The following is a 21269-nucleotide window of genomic DNA, read 5'->3' as shown; positions in this document are numbered from 1 at the left end:
TTTTTTGTGAATAACTCAGAAAATATCCACTTTAGGGCAAGGGTGTGATGCATACACTCACATTATTTTTTAACGTAGATTCAATATCTGCCATAAAAAAATGGGGTTCTAATTTGAAAAAATGGATTTTTCACGATTTTTTCATCCCTAACTTTGAAAGCGATTTTTTCACCCCCTGTATCATGAATCGCGATTTCGATTTTCAAAGTGGATACATCAATCTTACATTTTGAAAAATTCCAAAAATGAAAATTTTCCATCCAAAAACCTCGAAGTTATTCTTGTTTCAGCGGAGCTCTATTTTCGATTTTTTTTTCGAATTTTCCCGCTCAGAGAGAATTTTCCAACCAAAACTGAAAAATGTTACATCAAAATAACTTGAAATTTTCTGAGGAATCTATTTCTGCAATAAAAAAATGGTGTTTTAATCTGAAAAACCTAAGTTGACGTCATTTCCGGAAAAACCGGAGGTGCTCATGCCTTGAAAATATTTTAGATTTCATCAGCATCGTGAAATACTTATAAGTGCTGAATTTCATGAAAATACGTTCAGTAGTTTCCCGTAGAAATATGGGTGAGGTTCCTCGTGAAAGACCCTGTATAGGCGCCGGAAACATTCAGGTACCTTCGCGGTTGTTCCAGAACCTCGCGACCGCTCTGTTTCTCGAAAGGTCCGACCGCAAGTCCCGGACTGGTTACAATATCTTCTCTGAAAAACATTTTCGAAAGAAAGAGCACTCTATCAAGATTGTACGTTAGGAGGCAGTTTTTAACTTTGAAGTGTGATGAAAATGAGAAACTGCAAGATCCTTTCATCAAATTCGAGAATTGGAATCAACAGGTAATAAGTTAGAAGAGGACGATAAGGTATGTCATCTCTCATTAACACTATCACAAAGACCAGTTCCACTCCAAATGTATCGCACGATTAATGTTTCCTTAACTCTACTTTTAAATAATTTATATGACTTCAACTTTTAAGGAATTGACTAGCCTTGAAAAAGAGGTAAACTTCCTCGAAACGTCGGCATAGTTGAGAAATAAAAGTTAAGAAAATAGTCCAATTTCCCGATATTTCATTTCCAAAACTATCACAAAGGTACGAAACAGTCATAACTGTACTAGAGACAACAGATGCAACATCAACTGTGGATTTTGTCAAACGTAAGCTGTTGGATGCAGAACTGAAAATGAACGAAGGAAAGCCCTGAAAAGAGCAATGTTCATTTCTTAGCAAAAAAATCTAAAGAAAGCAAAAAGTGTTTCAGATGTGGACGCACTGGTCACTTCATTGCACAGTATCGAAGTAAATCGGAGATCAAAAAGCATGCGAATTATGAAGACAAAGGAAAGCTCAACCAGAAAGGGGATAGTAGAAATGAAAGAGTAAATGTCTGTAGGCAAGAAGAAAACGAAATTTCATTCATAGCCACCTCAGCTGCAGCATTACTAGGTAAATCGAAAGGACATGTGAGTACCATAAAATTTATAATAGATTCAGGTGCAACACAACATTTAGTTTGTGGGGAAGTTGAAGAACATATGTGTGAGATACAGACGATTGAGCCACACAAAATAAAACTAGCCAATGGTGAAAAAATGCAGGCTGTAAAAAGGGAAAACTTAAAGTAATGTTCCAGGGAATTAAAATTACAGTAAATGCACTAATAGTAGAGAAACTTTAATTCATATTATGTAATTTTGAGAAAGGGTTACATACAGTTGAACTTCAATTACAAAAAGATACTACATCAGAGTCTTGCATGTTAGTAAGGAATGAAAATATTTGGCATTTGAGATTTCGACATTTAAATAAAAGAGGATTAGAGCTTTTGAACTTACCTTTTTCAAATGATGTTTGTTTCTCATGCAGAAAAGCCTTAAGTAAGCCTTTCAAACCAAGTGATGAAAGGAGATCGAGAAGGGAGGGTGAACTTCTGCACACAGATGTGGGGGGACCATCACAAACAAAAACGATGAATGAAGGGAGATAGTATCTCACAATTATAGATTCTTTTTTTCATTTTACTGTGGTTTATCTGTTAAGGAATAAGACTGAAGCTGAAGATTTTATTATTAAATATGTTTTAGAGTTGCAAAAGGAAAACATCAAGGTATCAGGATTGAGATCTGACAATGGAAAAGAATTTAGTACCCTGAAATTGAGAAAATTTTGTGAATCAAATGGCCTGATACAAGAATATACTTGCACATATACACCACAGCAAAATTCCGTTGCAGAAAGAATGAACAGAACAGGAAGAACAGTTTTGTTCCGGAAAAAGAAGAAAAGTTCTATGACGACTGTTCTGTCATAGAAAACCCAGGAGAGCGGCAAGGGACAGACGAAAAAGACAGACGACAGATGAAGATATGGAGAGTAGAGAGAAGGAGAACGATTGACGTATTAAAAATGTGTCCCCGAAAACGGGAAACGTAGGATAGGTGTCGCTGCGATTGCAGCGGGTATCGATAAGGGCTGGGGATTCAAGCGTCAATTTGAAATGAACAGCCTTCGTTTTATTTTAGGTTATGTGTCATCGTGGTTTTTCTGATGATTTTTCAAATACCTTTCTTCAAATTTATATTAAATATGAGTTCTCTGAATTATATGCAATAAAATGCAAATCGAAATCAATGAAATTCAAAAGAAATCACTGATCAAAAAAATTGTACCTACTTTTGTTTATCATTGTTTATTGAAAGCAGCTATGTTAGTTGGTTTACCGTAATCTTCAAAATTATATAAATCCGTAGTGAGGAGTAGTACACATCAAGACAACAAAAGGTAGCAGTCTCAGATTTATCACTTAGGTATTAGAGTAGATTCTGTTGCCAATACTCAGCTGAGAACCGATATAAACCATATATTATGTTATGCCAACAAAATTCTTCAAGAATATTTACTTCTGAACCATGTAGTTTTATTGGTTAGATATTCTTATTCAGAAGAGTCAACTTCTCACGAGGGATGACAATTTCGATTTCGTTTATAATGAATCCATCAGCTTTTTGATATCTTCATCGCAAAAGTGCTCTTGACACACAAATTGATTCGGAGTCGATTCTTGAGATAAGGTTTTTTCCAATTTTCTCTCAAAAATGATCTCGGAAATTCTTTGTCTTCTCCTTTTCTTTCCGATGCCAAAACACACTTATACTAGCGCACGCTTCAACATTTCACCATGGTCATATGTTGTTCTCTTATCAAAAATCGAAAATAATAATATTCCTATCATCTGTCACCAGGGAAACAGTTCACTCAGCCAACGAGCCAACTACAATTTGATTTGTGTAAATTAAAATTTCGCACTTCTCTCAAAAATGCTCTCGGAAATTTTTTGTCTTCTCCTTTTCTTTCCGATGCCAAAACACACTTATACTAGCGCACGCTTCAACATTTCACCATGGTCATATGTTGTTCTCTTATCAAAAATCGAAAATAATAATATTCCTATCATCTGTCACCAGGGAAACAGTTCACTCAGCCAACGAGCCAACTACAATTTGATTTGTGTAAATCAAAATTTCGCACTCTCGTGATGGCCAGCGCGCCTGTTGGCAAAAGCATGAACTACCCTATTGGTACATATTTTAGGGGACAAAAAATCTGTGGTCTCAAAGCAGCGATCGTTCTCCTTCTCTCTACTCTCCATAGATGAAGATGACGATGAGAACTTTATAGAGTTAGAAATATTACATTATTTTCGCTAAATAAACAGTTGAACCAATGTCACTATTTCAATACCATTCCACAAAACCCAAAAGAAATGCATTAAATAAGAAAACATAGAACTGAGACCACCTATATCTCTCATTGAGTTCATACTATTTGAATTTTGTGAAATTCTAACCATTTCAAGAAATTTTCTCCTTGTTGAATTTCTGATATTTCAACATTATTAAAATTTGGTTCATGTTGTTAGATAATGAACAGCAAGAGCACATATATCCTTTTTAGTCCTCATATTACTTTTATGTAGAGCAATCCTTGGTTTTGATTTGGTTGTATGTAGTTTGGCCGATATAACATTGATCACAATCAATTTTTTGTATATGAAGGGTACAGGAAAAAAACCATTGATGTCAATTTTTGTCCGAAAATGAGTTAGACACACAATTCAATTCAAAATAATAAGTAGTATATTATGGTATATTAAAAAGAGGATTGAAACTAGCTCAGTCATACGTTAAATCGCTCCCGAAGATTTACCGTGCAGGGAAAGAACTAACGATATCCATCAATATACGAAAGAAAAATCTCTAAATCATTTCAAGTAATGCATTCAGTTTATGTATAATAATATTAATAATGTTCATTTCGAGAATAATAGTATTTAATTTGTCATATTTCGAATAATATGAATGGATTTTGAAGTTGAAAACGCGTTTTTCTCAGCTCTAAGGAAAATTGACATCAATGGTTGTTTCCCTGTACCCTTCATATAACGTTAGATCTATTATTGTTTTTAAGTATGATTTGCAGTTTGTTGCTGTTATGTGAATTAAAACGATTTTTATTAGTGGGATAGCAGCAATCTTCAATTGAATTGTGAACTCTTTTTTCTTGCTCGAGCTTATTTATTTTTTATCTCTTCATCAAGAGAACTACAATACAATAACACGTTAGTAAAAAGGACATAAATGAATATTATAAAGGGCTAACGAAATTGAGAATATCTCAATTAGAGATGGAATAGTGTATAAATATATGGAGACTACGTTCGGCCAGTAAACACCGGTACAGAGCGAGTAGAACTAGAGTTTTATCACAGATCGGCTAGGGCTAATGGAGCCTGTACAAATTGGCAATTTTAGAATGAACGAATGACAAATGTCAACCACAAAAATCATGGGAAAAGTTTGAATTTGAATGCAATTTGTTCAAAAATGTATATGAATAGATAATTCTTAGTGTGGATTAAACGGAAATTCTACAGTTTTATGAATAGTTTGTTTATAAGTTGTTTTTTTATGGCTTGTCTCGTTTCATAACCCTACTTCTACACAAACTCCTTTCGCGTATCAATGCTCTTGGTTACAGTTTATTTATGTAATATTATTGGAATGAATATTTTGAGTATTTTCAATGAAATTTTCAATAAGTTACAGCTCCTCAAAACTAAATTTTTCCTATGTTATGATATGAATATTTCTTATTTAGTAAGCAATCTAACAAAATATCGATAACAAAATCTGAAGTGATCCATAAAAAGAAGGTTTAGTCAATATACTTACTTTTATGTGAAAGAACGATGTGCGAGCAATATTGGTTACCGGAGAGCGGACTTGTTGTCTGGCATGGATGACATTCACACGAAAAGCATCAACAGCATTTCTTCCAATATCATCTCTATACACACGGGAGATTAAAACTTCTCCCTTGTGGTTGTATATAAACAAACCACCAATCATTGCAGATTTTTCTCACTAAAACCTAAAATTGGGACTTTGTGAAATCAATTTCCTTACCTCTAAGAGACAGTAACTAATTTTGAAAGTAAAATCGACCAACTGTGAATTGTCTCTTTCACTTCCCGTCAATACTATACATTATTATATTAATATAAATTATTTCGAAAACAATAAAACCAATACTATTTAGGGTTTTACCCTATTTTGAGAAGACTCTGTGTTGAATCGATTGCAATGACAAAAATCAATTTACTCACTATTATCTGAAAATTATAATGTACATCTGAATATCTAGCAGATCCACAATTCGGGTTAAACTAATTAATTGGAATATTGGAAATATGAGGCTGATTTTAACACATAACTGCCACAAGTGCCATATCAGCAACATCCACCCACCTCGAATCGGACAGTTTGCATGTTGTATATATATATGCAAACAGTTTGTCAAAAATGTCAAAATCCATAAAACCACAGAACGATGAAACACATTTCATCCATTGAACTCTATGGGAGTTCAATGCAATCATCGAACTATGCAGAGTAAATAGAGCCATATTTTCGCGATTAAAACGCGTGAAGCGTCTTTAAGCGGTGCTATTCGAGCGAATAAGTCAGGACGTCAGTCTTTAAGACGCTTCAAGCGGAACCTGGCGGTCTCTGGAGAGCGCCTGTGTCGTCTTAAGCGGAAAGAGGTAAAGAAGAAGGGAGAATAGAGAGATATGGAAGCATTCTTAACGTCATGCGGTAATAACGTCAAGCGCTAATAACGTTACGACGCATGCGTATTTCCATTTTCAGAATAGCGGGCGGTATTAAGCTACATTCACAATCAATTCACGGGCCGAAGTGCACTTCGGCACGGAAGCTTAGCAGATGGCGTTCTCCGTTACCATTCACAATGAAATTCAAGACAAAATTTCTTGCAAGTTGCAAACTATCACTTCGGCAAGGAATTTTGTGCCGGCTATAGATGATGCTGATGCTTATGTTTTGATCAGTTACATTTTTGATTCATTTGAGTATTTGGTACCAAGATTATTGCGAATGGTAAATTTCGTGCCGAAGTGCACTTCGGCCCGCGAATTGATTGTGAATGCAGCTTTAACGTTACCGCATGCCGTAATTAGAGAGTAGAGAGATATGGAAGAAGCGTATAACGCGAACGTACGTTAATAACGTCATGCGGTAATGGAATAACGTCTTGCGCTATTTGGCTCAGATTTTAGTCGTATGGAAGATACGAATTTACGTTATTAGCGTAAGCAACAGATGATCGGTAAATGTCAAAGTTTGTTGTCGATAGGTTATGCACTTTGGGTTGATTTTATGCTGTTTTTGTGAATAATGTGTGTTTATATGGATGCATATCTACAGGAATTTTTGTTTGTGGAGGTGGATTGAACTGTATTGAAAAATACCTGTTCACAGTGATGCTTTCATGATTTTGAAATAGACATGGACCTTTAAGTGGCCACTATAGTTACTAAGAAAAAATTGGAATATCATCTGGAGGATATGTAGAGATAACGTAGAATTATTTGTGTACTGCTTTACTGCCATTAACCTATAAGCCAATGTCCAATCTAGATGTTTCTACTTTTATGAGTCTTGATAAAAAAATCTCGAATTGAACCCTTTTATTTCCTATTGAAAACAAGTTACATAGTTCATAATCAAAAATATAGGATTGAAATAGGTACTCAGAATTAAACACTAGGATGAAAATTTCTATTTTCATTCGACTCTTCCTTTCATATGACCCATTAATTGAAGATATACACTTTTACATTTGGTTATTAGATTATTCTTGAGGAACTCATTTAGTCTCTTCTGCTCTTATGAAAAATTCGATTGAATGTCGATTAAGAGCACAGATTACAGAGTAGTGATTAAGAGGCATGGAGGTTTTCCTACCTCCATGTTAAGAGGCCCCTTTTTCATAACATAACCTACTTCTGTCAAAACAAACGGAAAAATAGTAATGCGCAAGGCAAGAAAACAACGTAAATTACGATAACGTTAAACGTTATCCACCCGTAAATAGAGATAAATAGAGAGTTGAAGTGCGCACAGAACGTTAAGCCTAATTCTCAGAGCTTCGTAGTGTCGCCAGCGACAATCCCCACTCCTTCCTACATTCTCACATGACGTGTTGTGTTCTCCGCTGTCATAAACAGCTGATTGTCAAATACGATTGAAAAATTCTATTCTACTTTGAATTTATATTACATATATCTTTTCAAAAATGAATTTTCGAGTTGCTCACATCATAATGTCCGAAGTAAACATGGTGTTCGAACTAAAATTGTGTAAAATTTACATTAGTACAGAGGCCATGAAAGTATTCAATAACTTGGACAAGTCGAGCAGTATTTTGGGAGGAAATGAATAATTATGCCATCCTCTTGCATATTTTGGCCGAAGAAATAGAGACAGTATAAGATAAGAAGTTTTACTCAAATGACTCGAGACAAGAGACGACTAAAATTATTGGATGCTATTGAAAGAGCTATTCAAATATATGGGTTATATTCTATCCTCATTATATTTATGCTGTATATTTTTCTACTGGATATAATTTTATACTGTTCCTATTTTTGAACCAATTATATTTTCATATTGTTTCTGTTTTATATTTATAGTAAATACACCTTTTGTATAGAACAGTGCATATTTTGGAGATTATTTAATACAACCACATTACATCATATTATGTATATACATTTTAAAAAAATATTCGATCCATGTGTAAATTGCTTGTACAAACGCTGCTGAACGAATGGTCAGGAACAATGGTCAGCACAACACTTTCTGCATGGATCGGATCCAATATATTTCACAATCCTCATAGCATTTTATCATAAAATGGTCATTATTCCTTTCTTTACATGTACACCAATTCATCTGTACTGACCTTTTTGTGAAAACTTCTCACATAATATTTTGTTTCAAACAGCAAAACCCAGATATAATGCGAGCATTTGTAGGCTGATAAGCGCTTGAATGCTTTCATTTGCTGATTTGTTTAAACTGGTTGTGGAAACTAGAAAAACCACAATATCATCATATTCCATCAGGACTGTAACCTCATATATCTCTTGCTTAAATGGTGTATGGATCAAAACCTCCAATCTTGTTTATTTTGTGGGAGTAACGTTCAGCTACTTTTTGATTTATTTTGGGAATTTCAATGAAATAGGCACTTTTTGTATTCACTGAAAGAAAATTGGATTTTAATTCAGGAAATCTTTACATATTTCTCATTTCAAAACGTGAAATTACCTCACTTTTCATATATCTATTACGGATTGGCCAAATGAATATTCATGGAGTATATAGCAGTGAACTCCCATGGTTCATTAGGAAGTTAAATACCTATCTGCCGCAGTGGCCTACTGAATCCACCTTCTTCTCCTTATTTTATTTCGCCTTTGCCACGAATATAAAGCTGTATACTTGTAGAAAAACTCCATTCTGAAATAAACAATAAATATGAAATGAAAGAATATTTCCTTTCTCCGTGATAATTATCATTGGTGTTTCATATATTTACCTGAATTTAGATAGAAAATATACCATGATTAAAAAATACTGAAAAGAATATCTAAAATCAAAAACAAATGTTTTTGCGGCTGACAGTTAGGTTATATTTACTTGTGATTGTCGCAGAAATTCGAGGTGTAGTTGGAATATTTCAACTACAAAAGGGGCGTGTCGCGACACTTCTCGACAACCAGAAATGAAAAGGAAGGGGTCAGGGGAAGTTTTGTTTACATGCTCTGATTGGCTGGAGAACTGTCGCTGGCGACACTACGAAGCTCTGAGAATTAGGCTTAACGTTCTGTGCGCACTTCAACTCTCTAATAGAGAGTTGAAGTGTGCACAATACGTTAGCCTGAACGTAAACGTTAACGTGAGATATAACGTCAGATATAACGTTTACGTGTTGTGATGAAATTTGAGTTGAAGTGTTGCCATCATGAAACGTCAGACGTTAAACATAACCTATCAATTTGATTTTGCTTTCGTTTCGCGTGAACTCTCTTTTATCTAATATTGAGCTCCGACAGTTGGAATAACATTTGGAATATCGATGTTCTAATGATTTATATGCCTAATAAAGAGAATTTTCAGCTTGGAAGTATTTTATTATCAATGAAATGTTCAAGTGTTAGAGACATCAGCAATGTAGTTTCAGCCATTTCCTTATGTACTGAATGTAATCTGATAACACAGTAATTTAACTTAATCCTTTTGATAACTTTCAAATCACTGCTGATTTCCTAGAATTTTCGTTCATTATGAGAAAATACACAGGAAATGTAAACAATGACAGTTTGAGGTTATCGAGAATTGCATTTAACAATCAAAATTCGGCCATTCGCAAGTCATCGGTGCTATTCGTTTAACGTTCGGTTAACGTACGTCGATGTTTAAGGTATACGTGGGAGACCGCTAGTTTACGTAGGCCGTAAAGCTGACGCTAACGTTAACGTTAAAAACGGACGAATGAGCATGCGTAGATGTCAATTATAACGTTAACGTTTACGTTCATGGCTGCACTTCAACTCTCTATTTATAGAGAGTTGAAGTGCAGCCATGAACGTAAACGTTAACGTTATAATTGACATCTACGCATGCTCATTCGTCCGTTTTTAACGTTAACGTTAGCGTCAGCTTTACGGCCTACGTAAACTAGCGGTCTCCCACGTATACCTTAAACATCGACGTACGTTAACCGAACGTTAAACGAGTAGCACCGATGACTTGCGAATGGCCGAATTTTGATTGTTGAATGCAATTCTCGATAACCTCAAACTGTCATTGTTTACATTTCCTGTGTATTTTCTCATAATGAACGAAAATTATAGGAAATCAGCAGTGATTTGAAAGTTATCAAAAGGATTAAGTTAAATTACTGTGTTATCAGATTACATTCAGTACATAAGGAAATGGCTGAAACTACACTGCAATTCTCATGTCTCTTAACACATGCATATTTATTCATTGATAATAAAATACTTTCAAGTTGAAAATTCTCTTTATTATGCATATAATCATTAGAACATCAATATTTCAAATATTATTCCAGCTGTCGAGTCTCAATATTATAGATATTAGATAAAAGAGAGTTCCAGCAAAATAAAATCATAGAAATACCAAAATCCAAATTGATAGGTTATGTTTAACGTCTGACGTTTCATGATGGCAGCACTTCAACTCAAATTTCATTACAACACGTAAACGTTATATTTGACGTTATTTGTCACGTTAACGTTTACGTTCAGGCTAACGTTCTGTGCGCACTTCAACTCTCTTATCTCTATTTACGGGTGGATAACGTTTAACGTTATCGTAATTTACGTTGTTTTCTTGCCTTGCGCATTACTATTTTTCCGTTTGTTTTGACAGAAGTAGGTTATGTTATGAAAAAGGGGCCTCTTAACATGGAGGTAGGAAAACCTCCATGCCTCTTAATCACTACTCTGTAATCTGTGCTCTTAATCGACATTCAATCGAATTTTTCATAAGAGCAGAAGAGACTAAATGAGTTCCTCAAGAATAATCTAATAACCAAATGTAAAAGTGTATATCTTCAATTAATGGGTCACATGAAAGGAAGAGTCGAATGAAAATAGAAATTTTCATCCTAGTGTTTAATTCTGAGTACCTATTTCAATCCTATATTTTTGATTATGAACTATGTAACTTGTTTTCAATAGGAAATAAAAGGGTTCAATTCGAGATTTTTTTATCAAGACTCATAAAAGTAGAAACATCTAGATTGGACATTGGCTTATAGGTTAATGGCAGTAAAGCAGTACACAAATAATTCTACGTTATCTCTACATATCCTCCAGATGATATTCCAATTTTTTCTTAGTAACTATAGTGGCCACTTAAAGGTCCATGTCTATTTCAAAATCATGAAAGCATCACTGTGAACAGGTATTTTTCAATACAGTTCAATCCACCTCCACAAACAAAAATTCCTGTAGATATGCATCCATATAAACACACATTATTCACAAAAACAGCATAAAATCAACCCAAAATGCATAACCTATCGACAACAAACTTTGACATTTACCGATCATCTGTTGCTTACGCTAATAACGTAAATTCGTATCTTCCATACGACTAAAATCTGAGCCAAATAGCGCAAGACGTTATTCCATTACCGCATGACGTTATTAACGTACGTTCGCGTTATACGCTTCTTCCATATCTCTCTATTATGTTGTTTATATCGAATTTGATTTGAATTCCTACTAGGGAAGAGTGCTTTTACTGCCAATAATGCAGTTTCTGCATTGTCATTTAGAATAAATAAATATTTTTCAAATAATAGCCAAAGAATAGAAATTGAAAAATTCACAATTCGATTCGCTGTCTAACGACAACGACAGATGACTCAACCATCAGCGATATTCTATTTTTGCAACAACAAAATTAATGACGTCACGCTTAAAGACGCTTTAAGACATCGATTCAATCAAATCAAATCAATCAAATCAAATTTATTCCGACATTAATAGTACACAAATATAAATTATATATGAAACACCACAAGAACACACAATGTACCTAGACAGTCGTCGGTTTGTACCACTGAACATTCCCTGGTGCTTCGTTAAATGTACACAAATAAAGATAATGGCATTGTAATACGACGCGCAGTCTGGAGGAAACGATAACGGCCGAATGGGAAGAAAAAAGAAGAAAAAAAAAGAAAAAAAAAACAAAAAAAAACAAAAACAAGAAATAAAAAATCTACTCCCGAATCACCAACCAACATGTGAATCAGAAATCAAATCTCTCAGGATTTTTCAATATAAAACGTCTGATTTCCGATTTAAAGTAATTAATTCTACTACACTTTTTTAGGTCATTTGGAATGATATTGAAGAATTTAGGACCGAAATACATAAATGATCTCTGGGTTACGGACTTTCTAAAATGTTGAACATGAAAATTCATACAATATGCCGATCTAGTCACCCCTCCCCTTCTCTGCTCATACATATTCTGTTTTCTATACATTCTTATTATGCATTGATTCACAAAAATTTTTTTGATGTTCATTAATTCAGTCTCCTCATAGCAGTTCTGTGGAATGTAATCTTGGTTTTTCCAAAATGATTTTCATTAAAGTATTTTGTTTTGTTTGTAACGTCTGCAGCGAAGTTGAGAATGCACCCCCCCAAACAACAATACAATATCTGATTATTGATTCTGCCAAGCTGCCATATAATAAAAAAAAATTCTTCTTTGAGAGGATGTCCTTCAACCTATAGAACCTATGAAATAACAACCTTACTCTCTTTACTACGTGATTTATATGTTCTGTCCATTTTAAGTGTTGATCTAATATAATTCCGAGGTATCTTATGCAAGAGGTTTTTTCTATCTGTTGACAAGTACATATTTGAGTATTACAATGAGGAGAATGTAGTCTCAATGCGAAATGCTTGGGTTGGTGGACAATTGTTTAAATTTAGGGTTAGTAAATTGTGCTCTAACCATAAATAAATTTTCCTCATATTGGTTTCCGCAATCTTCTTTAGTTTCTCCCAGGTTTCAGCAGTGAATGTTATTACTGTATCGTCCGCATAGCAAACTAGGTTAGCCTGTAAGCTTTTTATCTTGGCTTCTGTAAGAAATCAAGGATCGCATCCTCTGTACCAAGGTTCTTCGTGAAGCCAAATTGTCTGTCTGTAATTATGTTATTTTCATTGAAAAATGTGGTTATTCTATTTTTTAGAGATTTTTCGAATATTTTGGCGAAATTTCTAATAACAGAAATTGGTCTGTAGTTGTAAATTTGAGTCGGATCTCCTGTTTTATAGACCGGTGTGACAAGAGACTGCTTCCATTGTGTCGGAATTTTACCCTGCGCAAAGCTTAGATTGATGATGTGTACTAATGGTGTTACAATGTATTTATGAAGCTGTTTTATAATTTTGGAAGATATATTATCGGGTCCATAATTTTAAGTTTAAGACGCTTAGGGCCGACTGCACCGCTTAAGCTTAACGTTTAAGTGTAGCTTATTTGAATAATCCGACTGCACCGTAGTTTAAGCGTCACCTAAATCGAGATAAGGTCGGCTTATTTTAAGGAGAAGAACTACCGCTTAACGATTTTACCAACGATTACGCATGATTTTACGCATCAACTTAACCTAAAAATTTTTGAAAGTAATGTCAAATGTTCAAATTCAAAATTTCAAGCACAGTTCGCAGTTCGGCATTCGAGTATTCACTTTTAGAAGTAATTTCAAAAGTTATCTTTTGTATAGTAGTATAGTCAGAGACAGTGTTGTGATTAGTTATTAGATAGTTATGGAATTTATCGTCAATGATATAATCTGGGAATATCTTGATGAATTGGAAATCGTTGAATTTGGAATTCCTCGTAGGATATATGATCGTACAGATCATTTCCATAATTTGGATGATTTTACATTTTTCAAGAAATTTAGATTGAGTAAAGAGAGTGTGATGCAATTCTTGCCTTATGTCGAAAACCAATTGGAATTTGAAACTGATATGTAAGTAGAATAACATTTATTCAGTCTACTTTGTGACTAAATCACAAACCAATTTTTCAGGAATATGTCTGTGCCTCCAATAAATCAATTATTAACGTGTCTACGATTATATGCAACAGGAGCGCATTTAGATTGTATAGCTGATTTTATTGGAATTCACCCAACAACTGCAGGCCGTATAGTTCAAAAAGTGACAAGATCAATAGCTATCCTATACGATCAGTTTATAACATTTCCTGACAATGAAAGAAGGAACATATTGAAAAGGCAGTTTTATGACATTGCTAGATTTCCCCATGTAGTTGGAGCGATAGACTGCACACATGTGAAAATTCAATCACCAGGTTGGTATTTCTGTAGGTTTAATTTTTTAAATTATATTGAAGAACTACTTGTAGGTGGTGATGATGCAGAAATATTCAGAAATCGTAAAGGCTATTTCTCCATTAACGTGCAGGCAATCTGTAATGCAGATTTGAAATTTCAAAATGTAGTTGGGAGATGGCCTGGATCAGCGCATGACAGTACCATTTTCAATTCGAGTCGTGTTGCCATGCTTTTTGAAAATGGGCATTTTGATGACTGCATAATATTAGGCAAGTTTGAAAAATAAATATGGAATAAATTATTGGATTTAACAATTTTTTTTTTCTGAACAGGTGATAGTGGTTATCCCATAAATAAATATCTATTGACACCACTACTGAATCCTACCTCAAGAGCAGAACATCTTTATAATGAAGCCCATATAAGGACCCGAAATACCATAGAGCGGTGCTTTGGTATATGGAAAAGACGGTTTCCAATCCTAGCATATATGGCTGTAGGCTTAAAATGGAAACAACTATGGCAATTATTATAGCCACAGCCATACTACATAATTTTGCAAGAGGATTGGGTGATGAAGAATTTGACGTGGAGGAATTACATCAGATGATCAGAAATGGGAGTATCCCAAATGTTCCTGAAAGCACTGCAACAGCGAGCAGTATTTTATTTCGTACAAGGCTCATTCAAGACTACTTTGGGAATTTATGATTTTACTTTTGGAAATTTAATAAATTTATTCAGGTTTACTCTTTTTTTTATTTCTACAAAAAATTAACAAGTATTGTTGAATAATTCGAGATTTTTCAATTTCTTAATCTGCAAGTCCTTAATTTCTAGGTCCCTCTGCAAATTTTTCATTCGGAGCTGATGCTCAGCCTCCTGTCTTTCATCTTCCCTTTTAGATCTCTTGAGTTCAGTTTCCAAGTAAACTTTTTTTAAATCCGCCACTTCGTGATATTTTCTCGATAAGTCACTTGTATGTACCGCTTTCACTACACCAGGATGTCTTCTGGAAATCCACTTTCCAGATTTTTCACAGAGCCTTTTTGTTTCTGATAGTTCTTTGGAAAGTGGAGTTCTCAAATTCTGAGCAGTATGATGGCCCCAGTCGATAGATTCCTGAAAAACAGTTACATCATGAAATATCCTAGAAATGCCAAAAATGAAAACGTACCTCCTCTTGATTTTCCAATTCCTCGGGGTGAATTGTTACAACTTCTCCTTCTTCCAGTTATGGCTCCCTGGAAGGACCAGCTCTATCTCCTCCAAATTCACATTCCATGCCCATTAAAGTTTTTTTATTGGCGATTTCCATCACTATCTCGGCGCACGGATCATCTATTTTCATAGCTCCTCCACCCCCTGTGGCCATACAATTTCTTTTTTGTGTTGCCACAAGCTTCTTCACTTCTTTCTTTTTATTTTCATAGCACTTTTTTAAAGATTCTTTACATTGAAATATTTTCATTGGAGACATACTATTGAACTGCCGTGTTATTTTTTCCCAAGCACCATCTTTTTCCCTCCAGGACTGCGCATCTGTCTTTTTATTCTCTATTATTCTCTATTATTACATTATGTTTTTCGCCACTCACTAATTGCAACAGCAACTGTTTCTCCGCGAGCGAATAATTCACACCTCGAAACCGTTTATTTTCACTCTCCATTTCCAAAATATTCTCAAGAGCGTTCATATATTTATAAGCTGCGAAGACCGTAGTAGATAACTAATAACTATCTATCTATAGTTTGAATTTGCCGGTATGAGCAGACTGAACAGAGAATTTCATATAAAAACTCATTTTTCTGTATCTTAAATGGAAAATATGACCTATTCTATGGTGGATTGCAACGTCGCACACGAAATCTTATACCGTGCTATGGCTTAGTCAAGCGCCACTTAATTTTCTACGGTGCATTTCAACTTTCCCTTAAAATATAAGTGGAGCGGAGCTTAAGTGGAGCTTGGCTAAGCTCCACTTAAAAATGTGTACGGTGCAGTCGGCCCTTAATCGCCAAAATATGGCTTATGTTCATCATAGAGAAAGGGATCTGATGTTCATTGAACTCTATGGGAACCATAGAGTTCAATGCTTATGTTATGTGAAAAAGAAGGAGAACGGTCGACATAGAGAGAAGGGGAACGATTATATTAGTGTTCTGTGGGAACGATCATCGCATAGACATGTCTCTATGTCTATGGATCGTCCATTGAACTCTATGGGAGTTCAATGGGATCGTCGTACTAAAAATGTGTCGAAAACGGGGAACGTAGGATAGGTGTCGCTGCGATTGCTGCGTTTATCGATAAGGGGTGGGGATTCAAGCATCAAATTGAAATGAACTAGGCCTATGGTCCGTATATACACATTTGGTAACCGAAAGTTACTAGAGCGGTTACTCTGGTTACAGATATTGAACCGAATTGTCAGGAATTCGACATATACGGACCGCCCACTTACAAACCAAAAGAAACCAAAGTGTATATAAGGACCACAGCCGGAGTTTCACCCCCCTGCCTCAAATTGTCAGTCAAACTGTGAGATCCTGGATTATTACTGTGATATTGCAATATGCCTAGTCATATTGAAAAAGCCTAGGCGTATTATAATATGACTGATTTCACAATAAGACTATGACATATGCACATTTGGTTACCGAGAGTTATCAGAGCGGTTAGTACTGTAGTGGCAAAGAGTTGTTACCAGAGACAACCTGTCTCTGGTTGTTACTCATTGGTAGTGGACTGCTTTTTTTTCCATCATTGCGATAACTACTGCCCCTGGAAGACGCTCTTTTTCAAGTAGGTACTTGAGATCAAAAAGGCAAGAAATTCCTAATGAAGAAGGGATTCATTAAGCGTCCTTTCTTGAAACGAGTTAAACCGGTTTTTGCTGTTAGTTTTTTTCTAGAGTGAATTTTGAGTAGGACAAAGCTTGTTTTTTTTCTTCATTTTGTTCAGTGGATTCCATACGTAAGTTACCATTCATTTTATTATTACCGTTTCTTGTTTTATTAATTTGAAGGTTTTATTGCGAATATGCGGCTTTGGGTACTTGATGCATCTCATTGGTTTTTATCGTTAAAGTTTTTCTTTAATTATTCAAGGCAAATTTCGTCCGTTTCTATTTTATGTGCTCCACACACAATATAACTCATTTTCCTTGTTGTTGTTGATAATAACGTACTTTCTGGGTTTTTCTCAGAGATAAAGATATATCTCTGGTTTTTCTTCAAGAATATTTACTTTTGAACGAATACAGCCCTTGGCTGTATGGCTTTTTGACAGTCCGAGAATTATTCCAAAACTGCGCAAAACTGTTTCGCCCTAGTATTCAATACTAGCGTCTATTTCTTGTGCCTAAGATGTCTAAAACACTGGTGTGTGCACTTGTCACTTTTTGCAAGCATCAACAATTCGGAAAATCGGGGATATGGGATCAGTTTCGTGGCGGCGCCACCATGTCATTTGCTTCGTTCTGTCCTTGTTCTACCAAAGGAAGTCCAATGATACTCTCTCGTTTTATTTTGTTCTGCGTTTTGCGAATGTCGATCAACGAGTTCAAAATATGAACTGGCCCATTTTGTCAGCTGTTAAGGAATATTTGAGCTTTACAGTTCAATTTTCGTTGTAAAAACAAATCTGTCAATATTTCAACACTATGGAATAAGGGTTCGAAGGAGGATTTACTGTTCTTCAAGATAATTTCCGTTTGACAACTTGAATTCGTGAGGGGGGGTAATTCAATATGATTTTAATAAAACACAGTTGATTGGTCAAACATCAAATATATTCAGTTGACGGAAAGGGAATTTTCACTATATCTACTCAGGAAGAATATTTGAAGAACAAACTCGAATTTATCACTTTCTGATTCTCAATACATGCTCACAATTCACATTACGTATTTCCAATACAGTTTCTTTGAAATATTGGTGAAGTTGCCATAAAACTTAGCTATATCCTTCCCTAATGTTCGTTCATCTGATTTTTTCTGCCTCAAATTCCAACAACACCGAATTATTAGCTGTAGTTCTTGATTGTCCATACAGAAACCTGAACTTACTGAACGACATGTTGAATAAATGAATGTTCTACACCCCTTTCTCGAAACTAATACATTTTCACACACCAATAATCGCTTATAAATACAACATATTCGTTAGTCGTAGGAAAGTATTCAAATTATTTTCAAATCTCAATTGACAATGCTCTGTCAAATTCTAAACAGCGCTACCTACAGTGGGAAAAACGAAACTGGTCCGATATCCCCACGAAATTAAAAACAATATCGAATCAGTGAATACACCAGAGTTTTAGACATCTTACTTGTGCCTTACAAATGAACTCAGAACACAGAGTGTCCGACCAATATTTGTAATCATATCTCTATGGTCGGCAGCGCGGGCAAATTAAAAGGTTTAATAATATTTGGAACCGTTTCCAGTTTTATGTTGTTTAGTAATAGGAATAGCAGAGACAAACTCTGTCTCTGGGAATAGGCAGATAAACAAAATTAGGCTCAGGTTCTCTTCCATCAATCATCATTGGATTGGCAAAGGATACATTTTATTTCAAATAATATACGTTATCATGGTTAAATATAAACAGAGATATCAGTATTAATGAGGAATGATGTGCAACTACTTTGGAATTACAAAATAGCATTCTTATGTTATAATTATGAGAATAAATATATGTTATGTTCCTCAGTTGAGTAGAAAAGCTCCATCTTCCGCTGAGGTTAAAATAACGACCTATCATCATTAGCAAAATTTTTCCAGCGTGTGAATCAAATCTTTCTGTGGGTATTTATTCCAGGGGATGGTATAATGAAGTGACAATAAAGCTTAATTCAGAAAGGGATTCTATGGAATTGGGATGAATGATACGTCAAAGAAAATTTTAAATAGTTTATTGAAACAGGTACTGTATTCTACACAGATTAAGGAGAATGTTTTTTTTTCTTTGATTTTTCATTTCTGGTTGAAAACAGTGATCTCTGTGGAACAATTTTCATACAATGTGGAATTCTACTTGTAGAAGGTACGGAATTATTAGAATCTATAGCTGTGTGTAGGTGAAAGCGGAGCCAAAATATTTTTAATGACTTGAAGTTTGGTAGGGGAATGTCTGTCCCTCAAATGTCTCGCAATTTTGTTCCTGATATCTTCCTTCTCCTTCTCTACGGACCTCTTCAAGTCTCTTTTCCTACCAACTTCATTTAGAATTAAATTCTTCTCTTTTGTGTCTTCACACTCCTTCACCTACTACTGTCTAAAACAGGGGATACAGTAAAATTAACCACTACTTTGAAGTATAATAACAGAGTGCACTCAAATAGTTTTTTATCTCTTTTTTTCCTGTATTATTAAAGATATATGTATAGAACCCTAATAAAATTTTCCTCTGCTTGCAGTGAGATCTGGAACAGGTTCTACGATCTGCTTCTTGTTGCCATTTCTTTATACCTGCTTTATTGTTTCAAGATTGTAAAAGTTGCTATTTCTCCCTTTCAAAAGAATATCTATAGATAATATACACCCTGCTATTATAAGGACAATATTTCCTACAAGCACCCAAACATAATAAATAAATATCCATACAAGCTTTATGAAAAAAATAGAAATAGAAAAAAAGGATAGTAATGTGCTAAATGTCCTAAACCCAATAATGAAATTTTTTCATATTACCTTGATAGTTGACTTCTTCTTATGCAACATGTGATATGAAATAACTATTCTCAATCTTCAATGGCATTATCATATTGCTACCATTAACCACTCACCACTCACCAGTATCAGTTTGAAAGTTTGGTCCTCCATCCCCAAGTAGATTTTCTTTCCTTGAAGCAGAAACTAGGTGAATCAATACAAGAGCAGATATATTCATGTATGTAGATGTTACACAATGTACATTTAAGTTGGCATTTTGGCTATCGCTGTCTGTTTTTGGAATAAATGTTTTCTTCAGATGTTTTTGAAGGTATTTTCCATCCATCTTCACATTATATTAATAAATTTTTATCCAAGCTGGTCATAGTTTCATGACAAACTCTTATTTCTTTGACTTTACTGCAGATTTTATCCTTATGACGGGATATAAGTCTGTCAACAAATTGCATGATTGCACATATTCCCTTATCTAGTCTTTTAACTTTCTTTCCTTTGAGGTAAATATATTTAAAAGTCTTATGAAATCTCTCTAGATGCATATCAGTATTAATACCAGCATGAAGTCAGTAAGCATATGCCCAATTTTCTTTGAAGTAATAAAATCTGTTACATCTGGATCATCACATTGGTTTAGGAAATTGAACAGCTTTCTACGTAAAACTTGTTGATCTATCTCATGTAAAATACTATGCAACTGGTTATGAACTTCATTCTGAAATTGTAATGAAAATATGATAGACTGTATATTATGACTAAATTTTAGAAGAATACCTACCTACCGTTGGTAACTACCACTACCAGAAGATGAATCTTCACCGTGGATCTTATGATGGTTCGTGAAATTATTTTTATCACTAAAGTTCTTTCCACAATGGCAGTTATAATTATATTTCGCTGCATTTTTGTACAAGTTAGAAGCGATTTCAGTAGTTTCATCTCTGTGAAAATTCCTGGCGTGTCAAACTTGATATGTTGGAATTGGAAAACACCTTGCCGCATTTATATTGCTGATTGGGGTGTTTCAAAATGTGAACTTTATATACGAAAATCCGCTTTGCGTTAATTTAATCAAATTTGAATTTTGACATTCAGGAACATATGACCGCGCACATCATAACTCCCACTTCCCACTACAGATGGCAGCACAGCAGGGATAAATGACAAATGAAGGTTCATTTGTAAAGCACAGGAAATAGACGCTAGTGTATTCAATCCTCTGCGCAGTTCTAGAATCATTCTCGGACTGTCCGAAAGCCGAACCCGAATACAGCTAAGATAAGAGAACTCCATT

At 34.7% G+C, this 21269-nt stretch overlaps 2 protein-coding genes and 2 long non-coding RNA genes across 5 annotated transcripts in view; 1 reads left to right on the top strand and 3 right to left on the bottom strand.

Moving 5' to 3' along the window:
- Positions 1-5842, bottom strand: part of LOC123314469 (AP-2 complex subunit mu) — a 46144-nt gene extending 40302 nt beyond the window's left edge. The window contains exons 1-2 of the mRNA XM_044899779.1: positions 5673-5842; positions 5239-5437 (exon numbers count right to left, since the gene is read on the bottom strand). Coding sequence (XP_044755714.1) covers positions 5239-5415 — 177 coding nt within the window. The 5' untranslated portion in view covers positions 5416-5437; positions 5673-5842. The remainder of the gene's footprint in view (positions 1-5238; positions 5438-5672) is intronic.
- Positions 5843-8096: 2254 nt separating this feature from the next.
- Positions 8097-9250, bottom strand: LOC123313541. Of its 2 annotated transcripts, XR_006537748.1 has the most exons (3): positions 8972-9250; positions 8706-8892; positions 8097-8633 (listed from the first exon to the last, which is right to left on the bottom strand). It is a non-coding gene; the product is annotated as an uncharacterized LOC123313541 (long non-coding RNA). The 2 variants fall into 2 exon arrangements; XR_006537747.1 differs by having other exon boundaries at positions 8706-9033.
- A 4184-nt stretch (positions 9251-13434) lies between these two features.
- On the top strand, positions 13435-15030 carry LOC123313227 (putative nuclease HARBI1). Its single transcript, XM_044897996.1, has 4 exons — positions 13435-13972; positions 14033-14316; positions 14371-14568; positions 14632-15030. The coding sequence occupies exons 1-4, from the start codon at positions 13764-13766 to the stop codon at positions 14832-14834; spliced, it is 894 nt and encodes a 297-aa protein (XP_044753931.1). The 5' UTR covers positions 13435-13763; the 3' UTR covers positions 14835-15030.
- Positions 15031-19203: 4173 nt separating this feature from the next.
- LOC123313230 lies at positions 19204-21041 on the bottom strand. The gene is made up of 2 exons (XR_006537732.1): positions 20754-21041; positions 19204-20690 (listed from the first exon to the last, which is right to left on the bottom strand). It is a non-coding gene; the product is annotated as an uncharacterized LOC123313230 (long non-coding RNA).
- Positions 21042-21269: the final 228 nt, after the last annotated feature.

This window comes from Coccinella septempunctata, chromosome 5 (genome assembly GCF_907165205.1).
Source record: "Coccinella septempunctata chromosome 5, icCocSept1.1, whole genome shotgun sequence".
Classification (NCBI taxonomy): domain Eukaryota; kingdom Metazoa; phylum Arthropoda; class Insecta; order Coleoptera; family Coccinellidae; genus Coccinella; species Coccinella septempunctata.
This window is presented reverse-complemented; position numbering and strand designations above follow the sequence as displayed.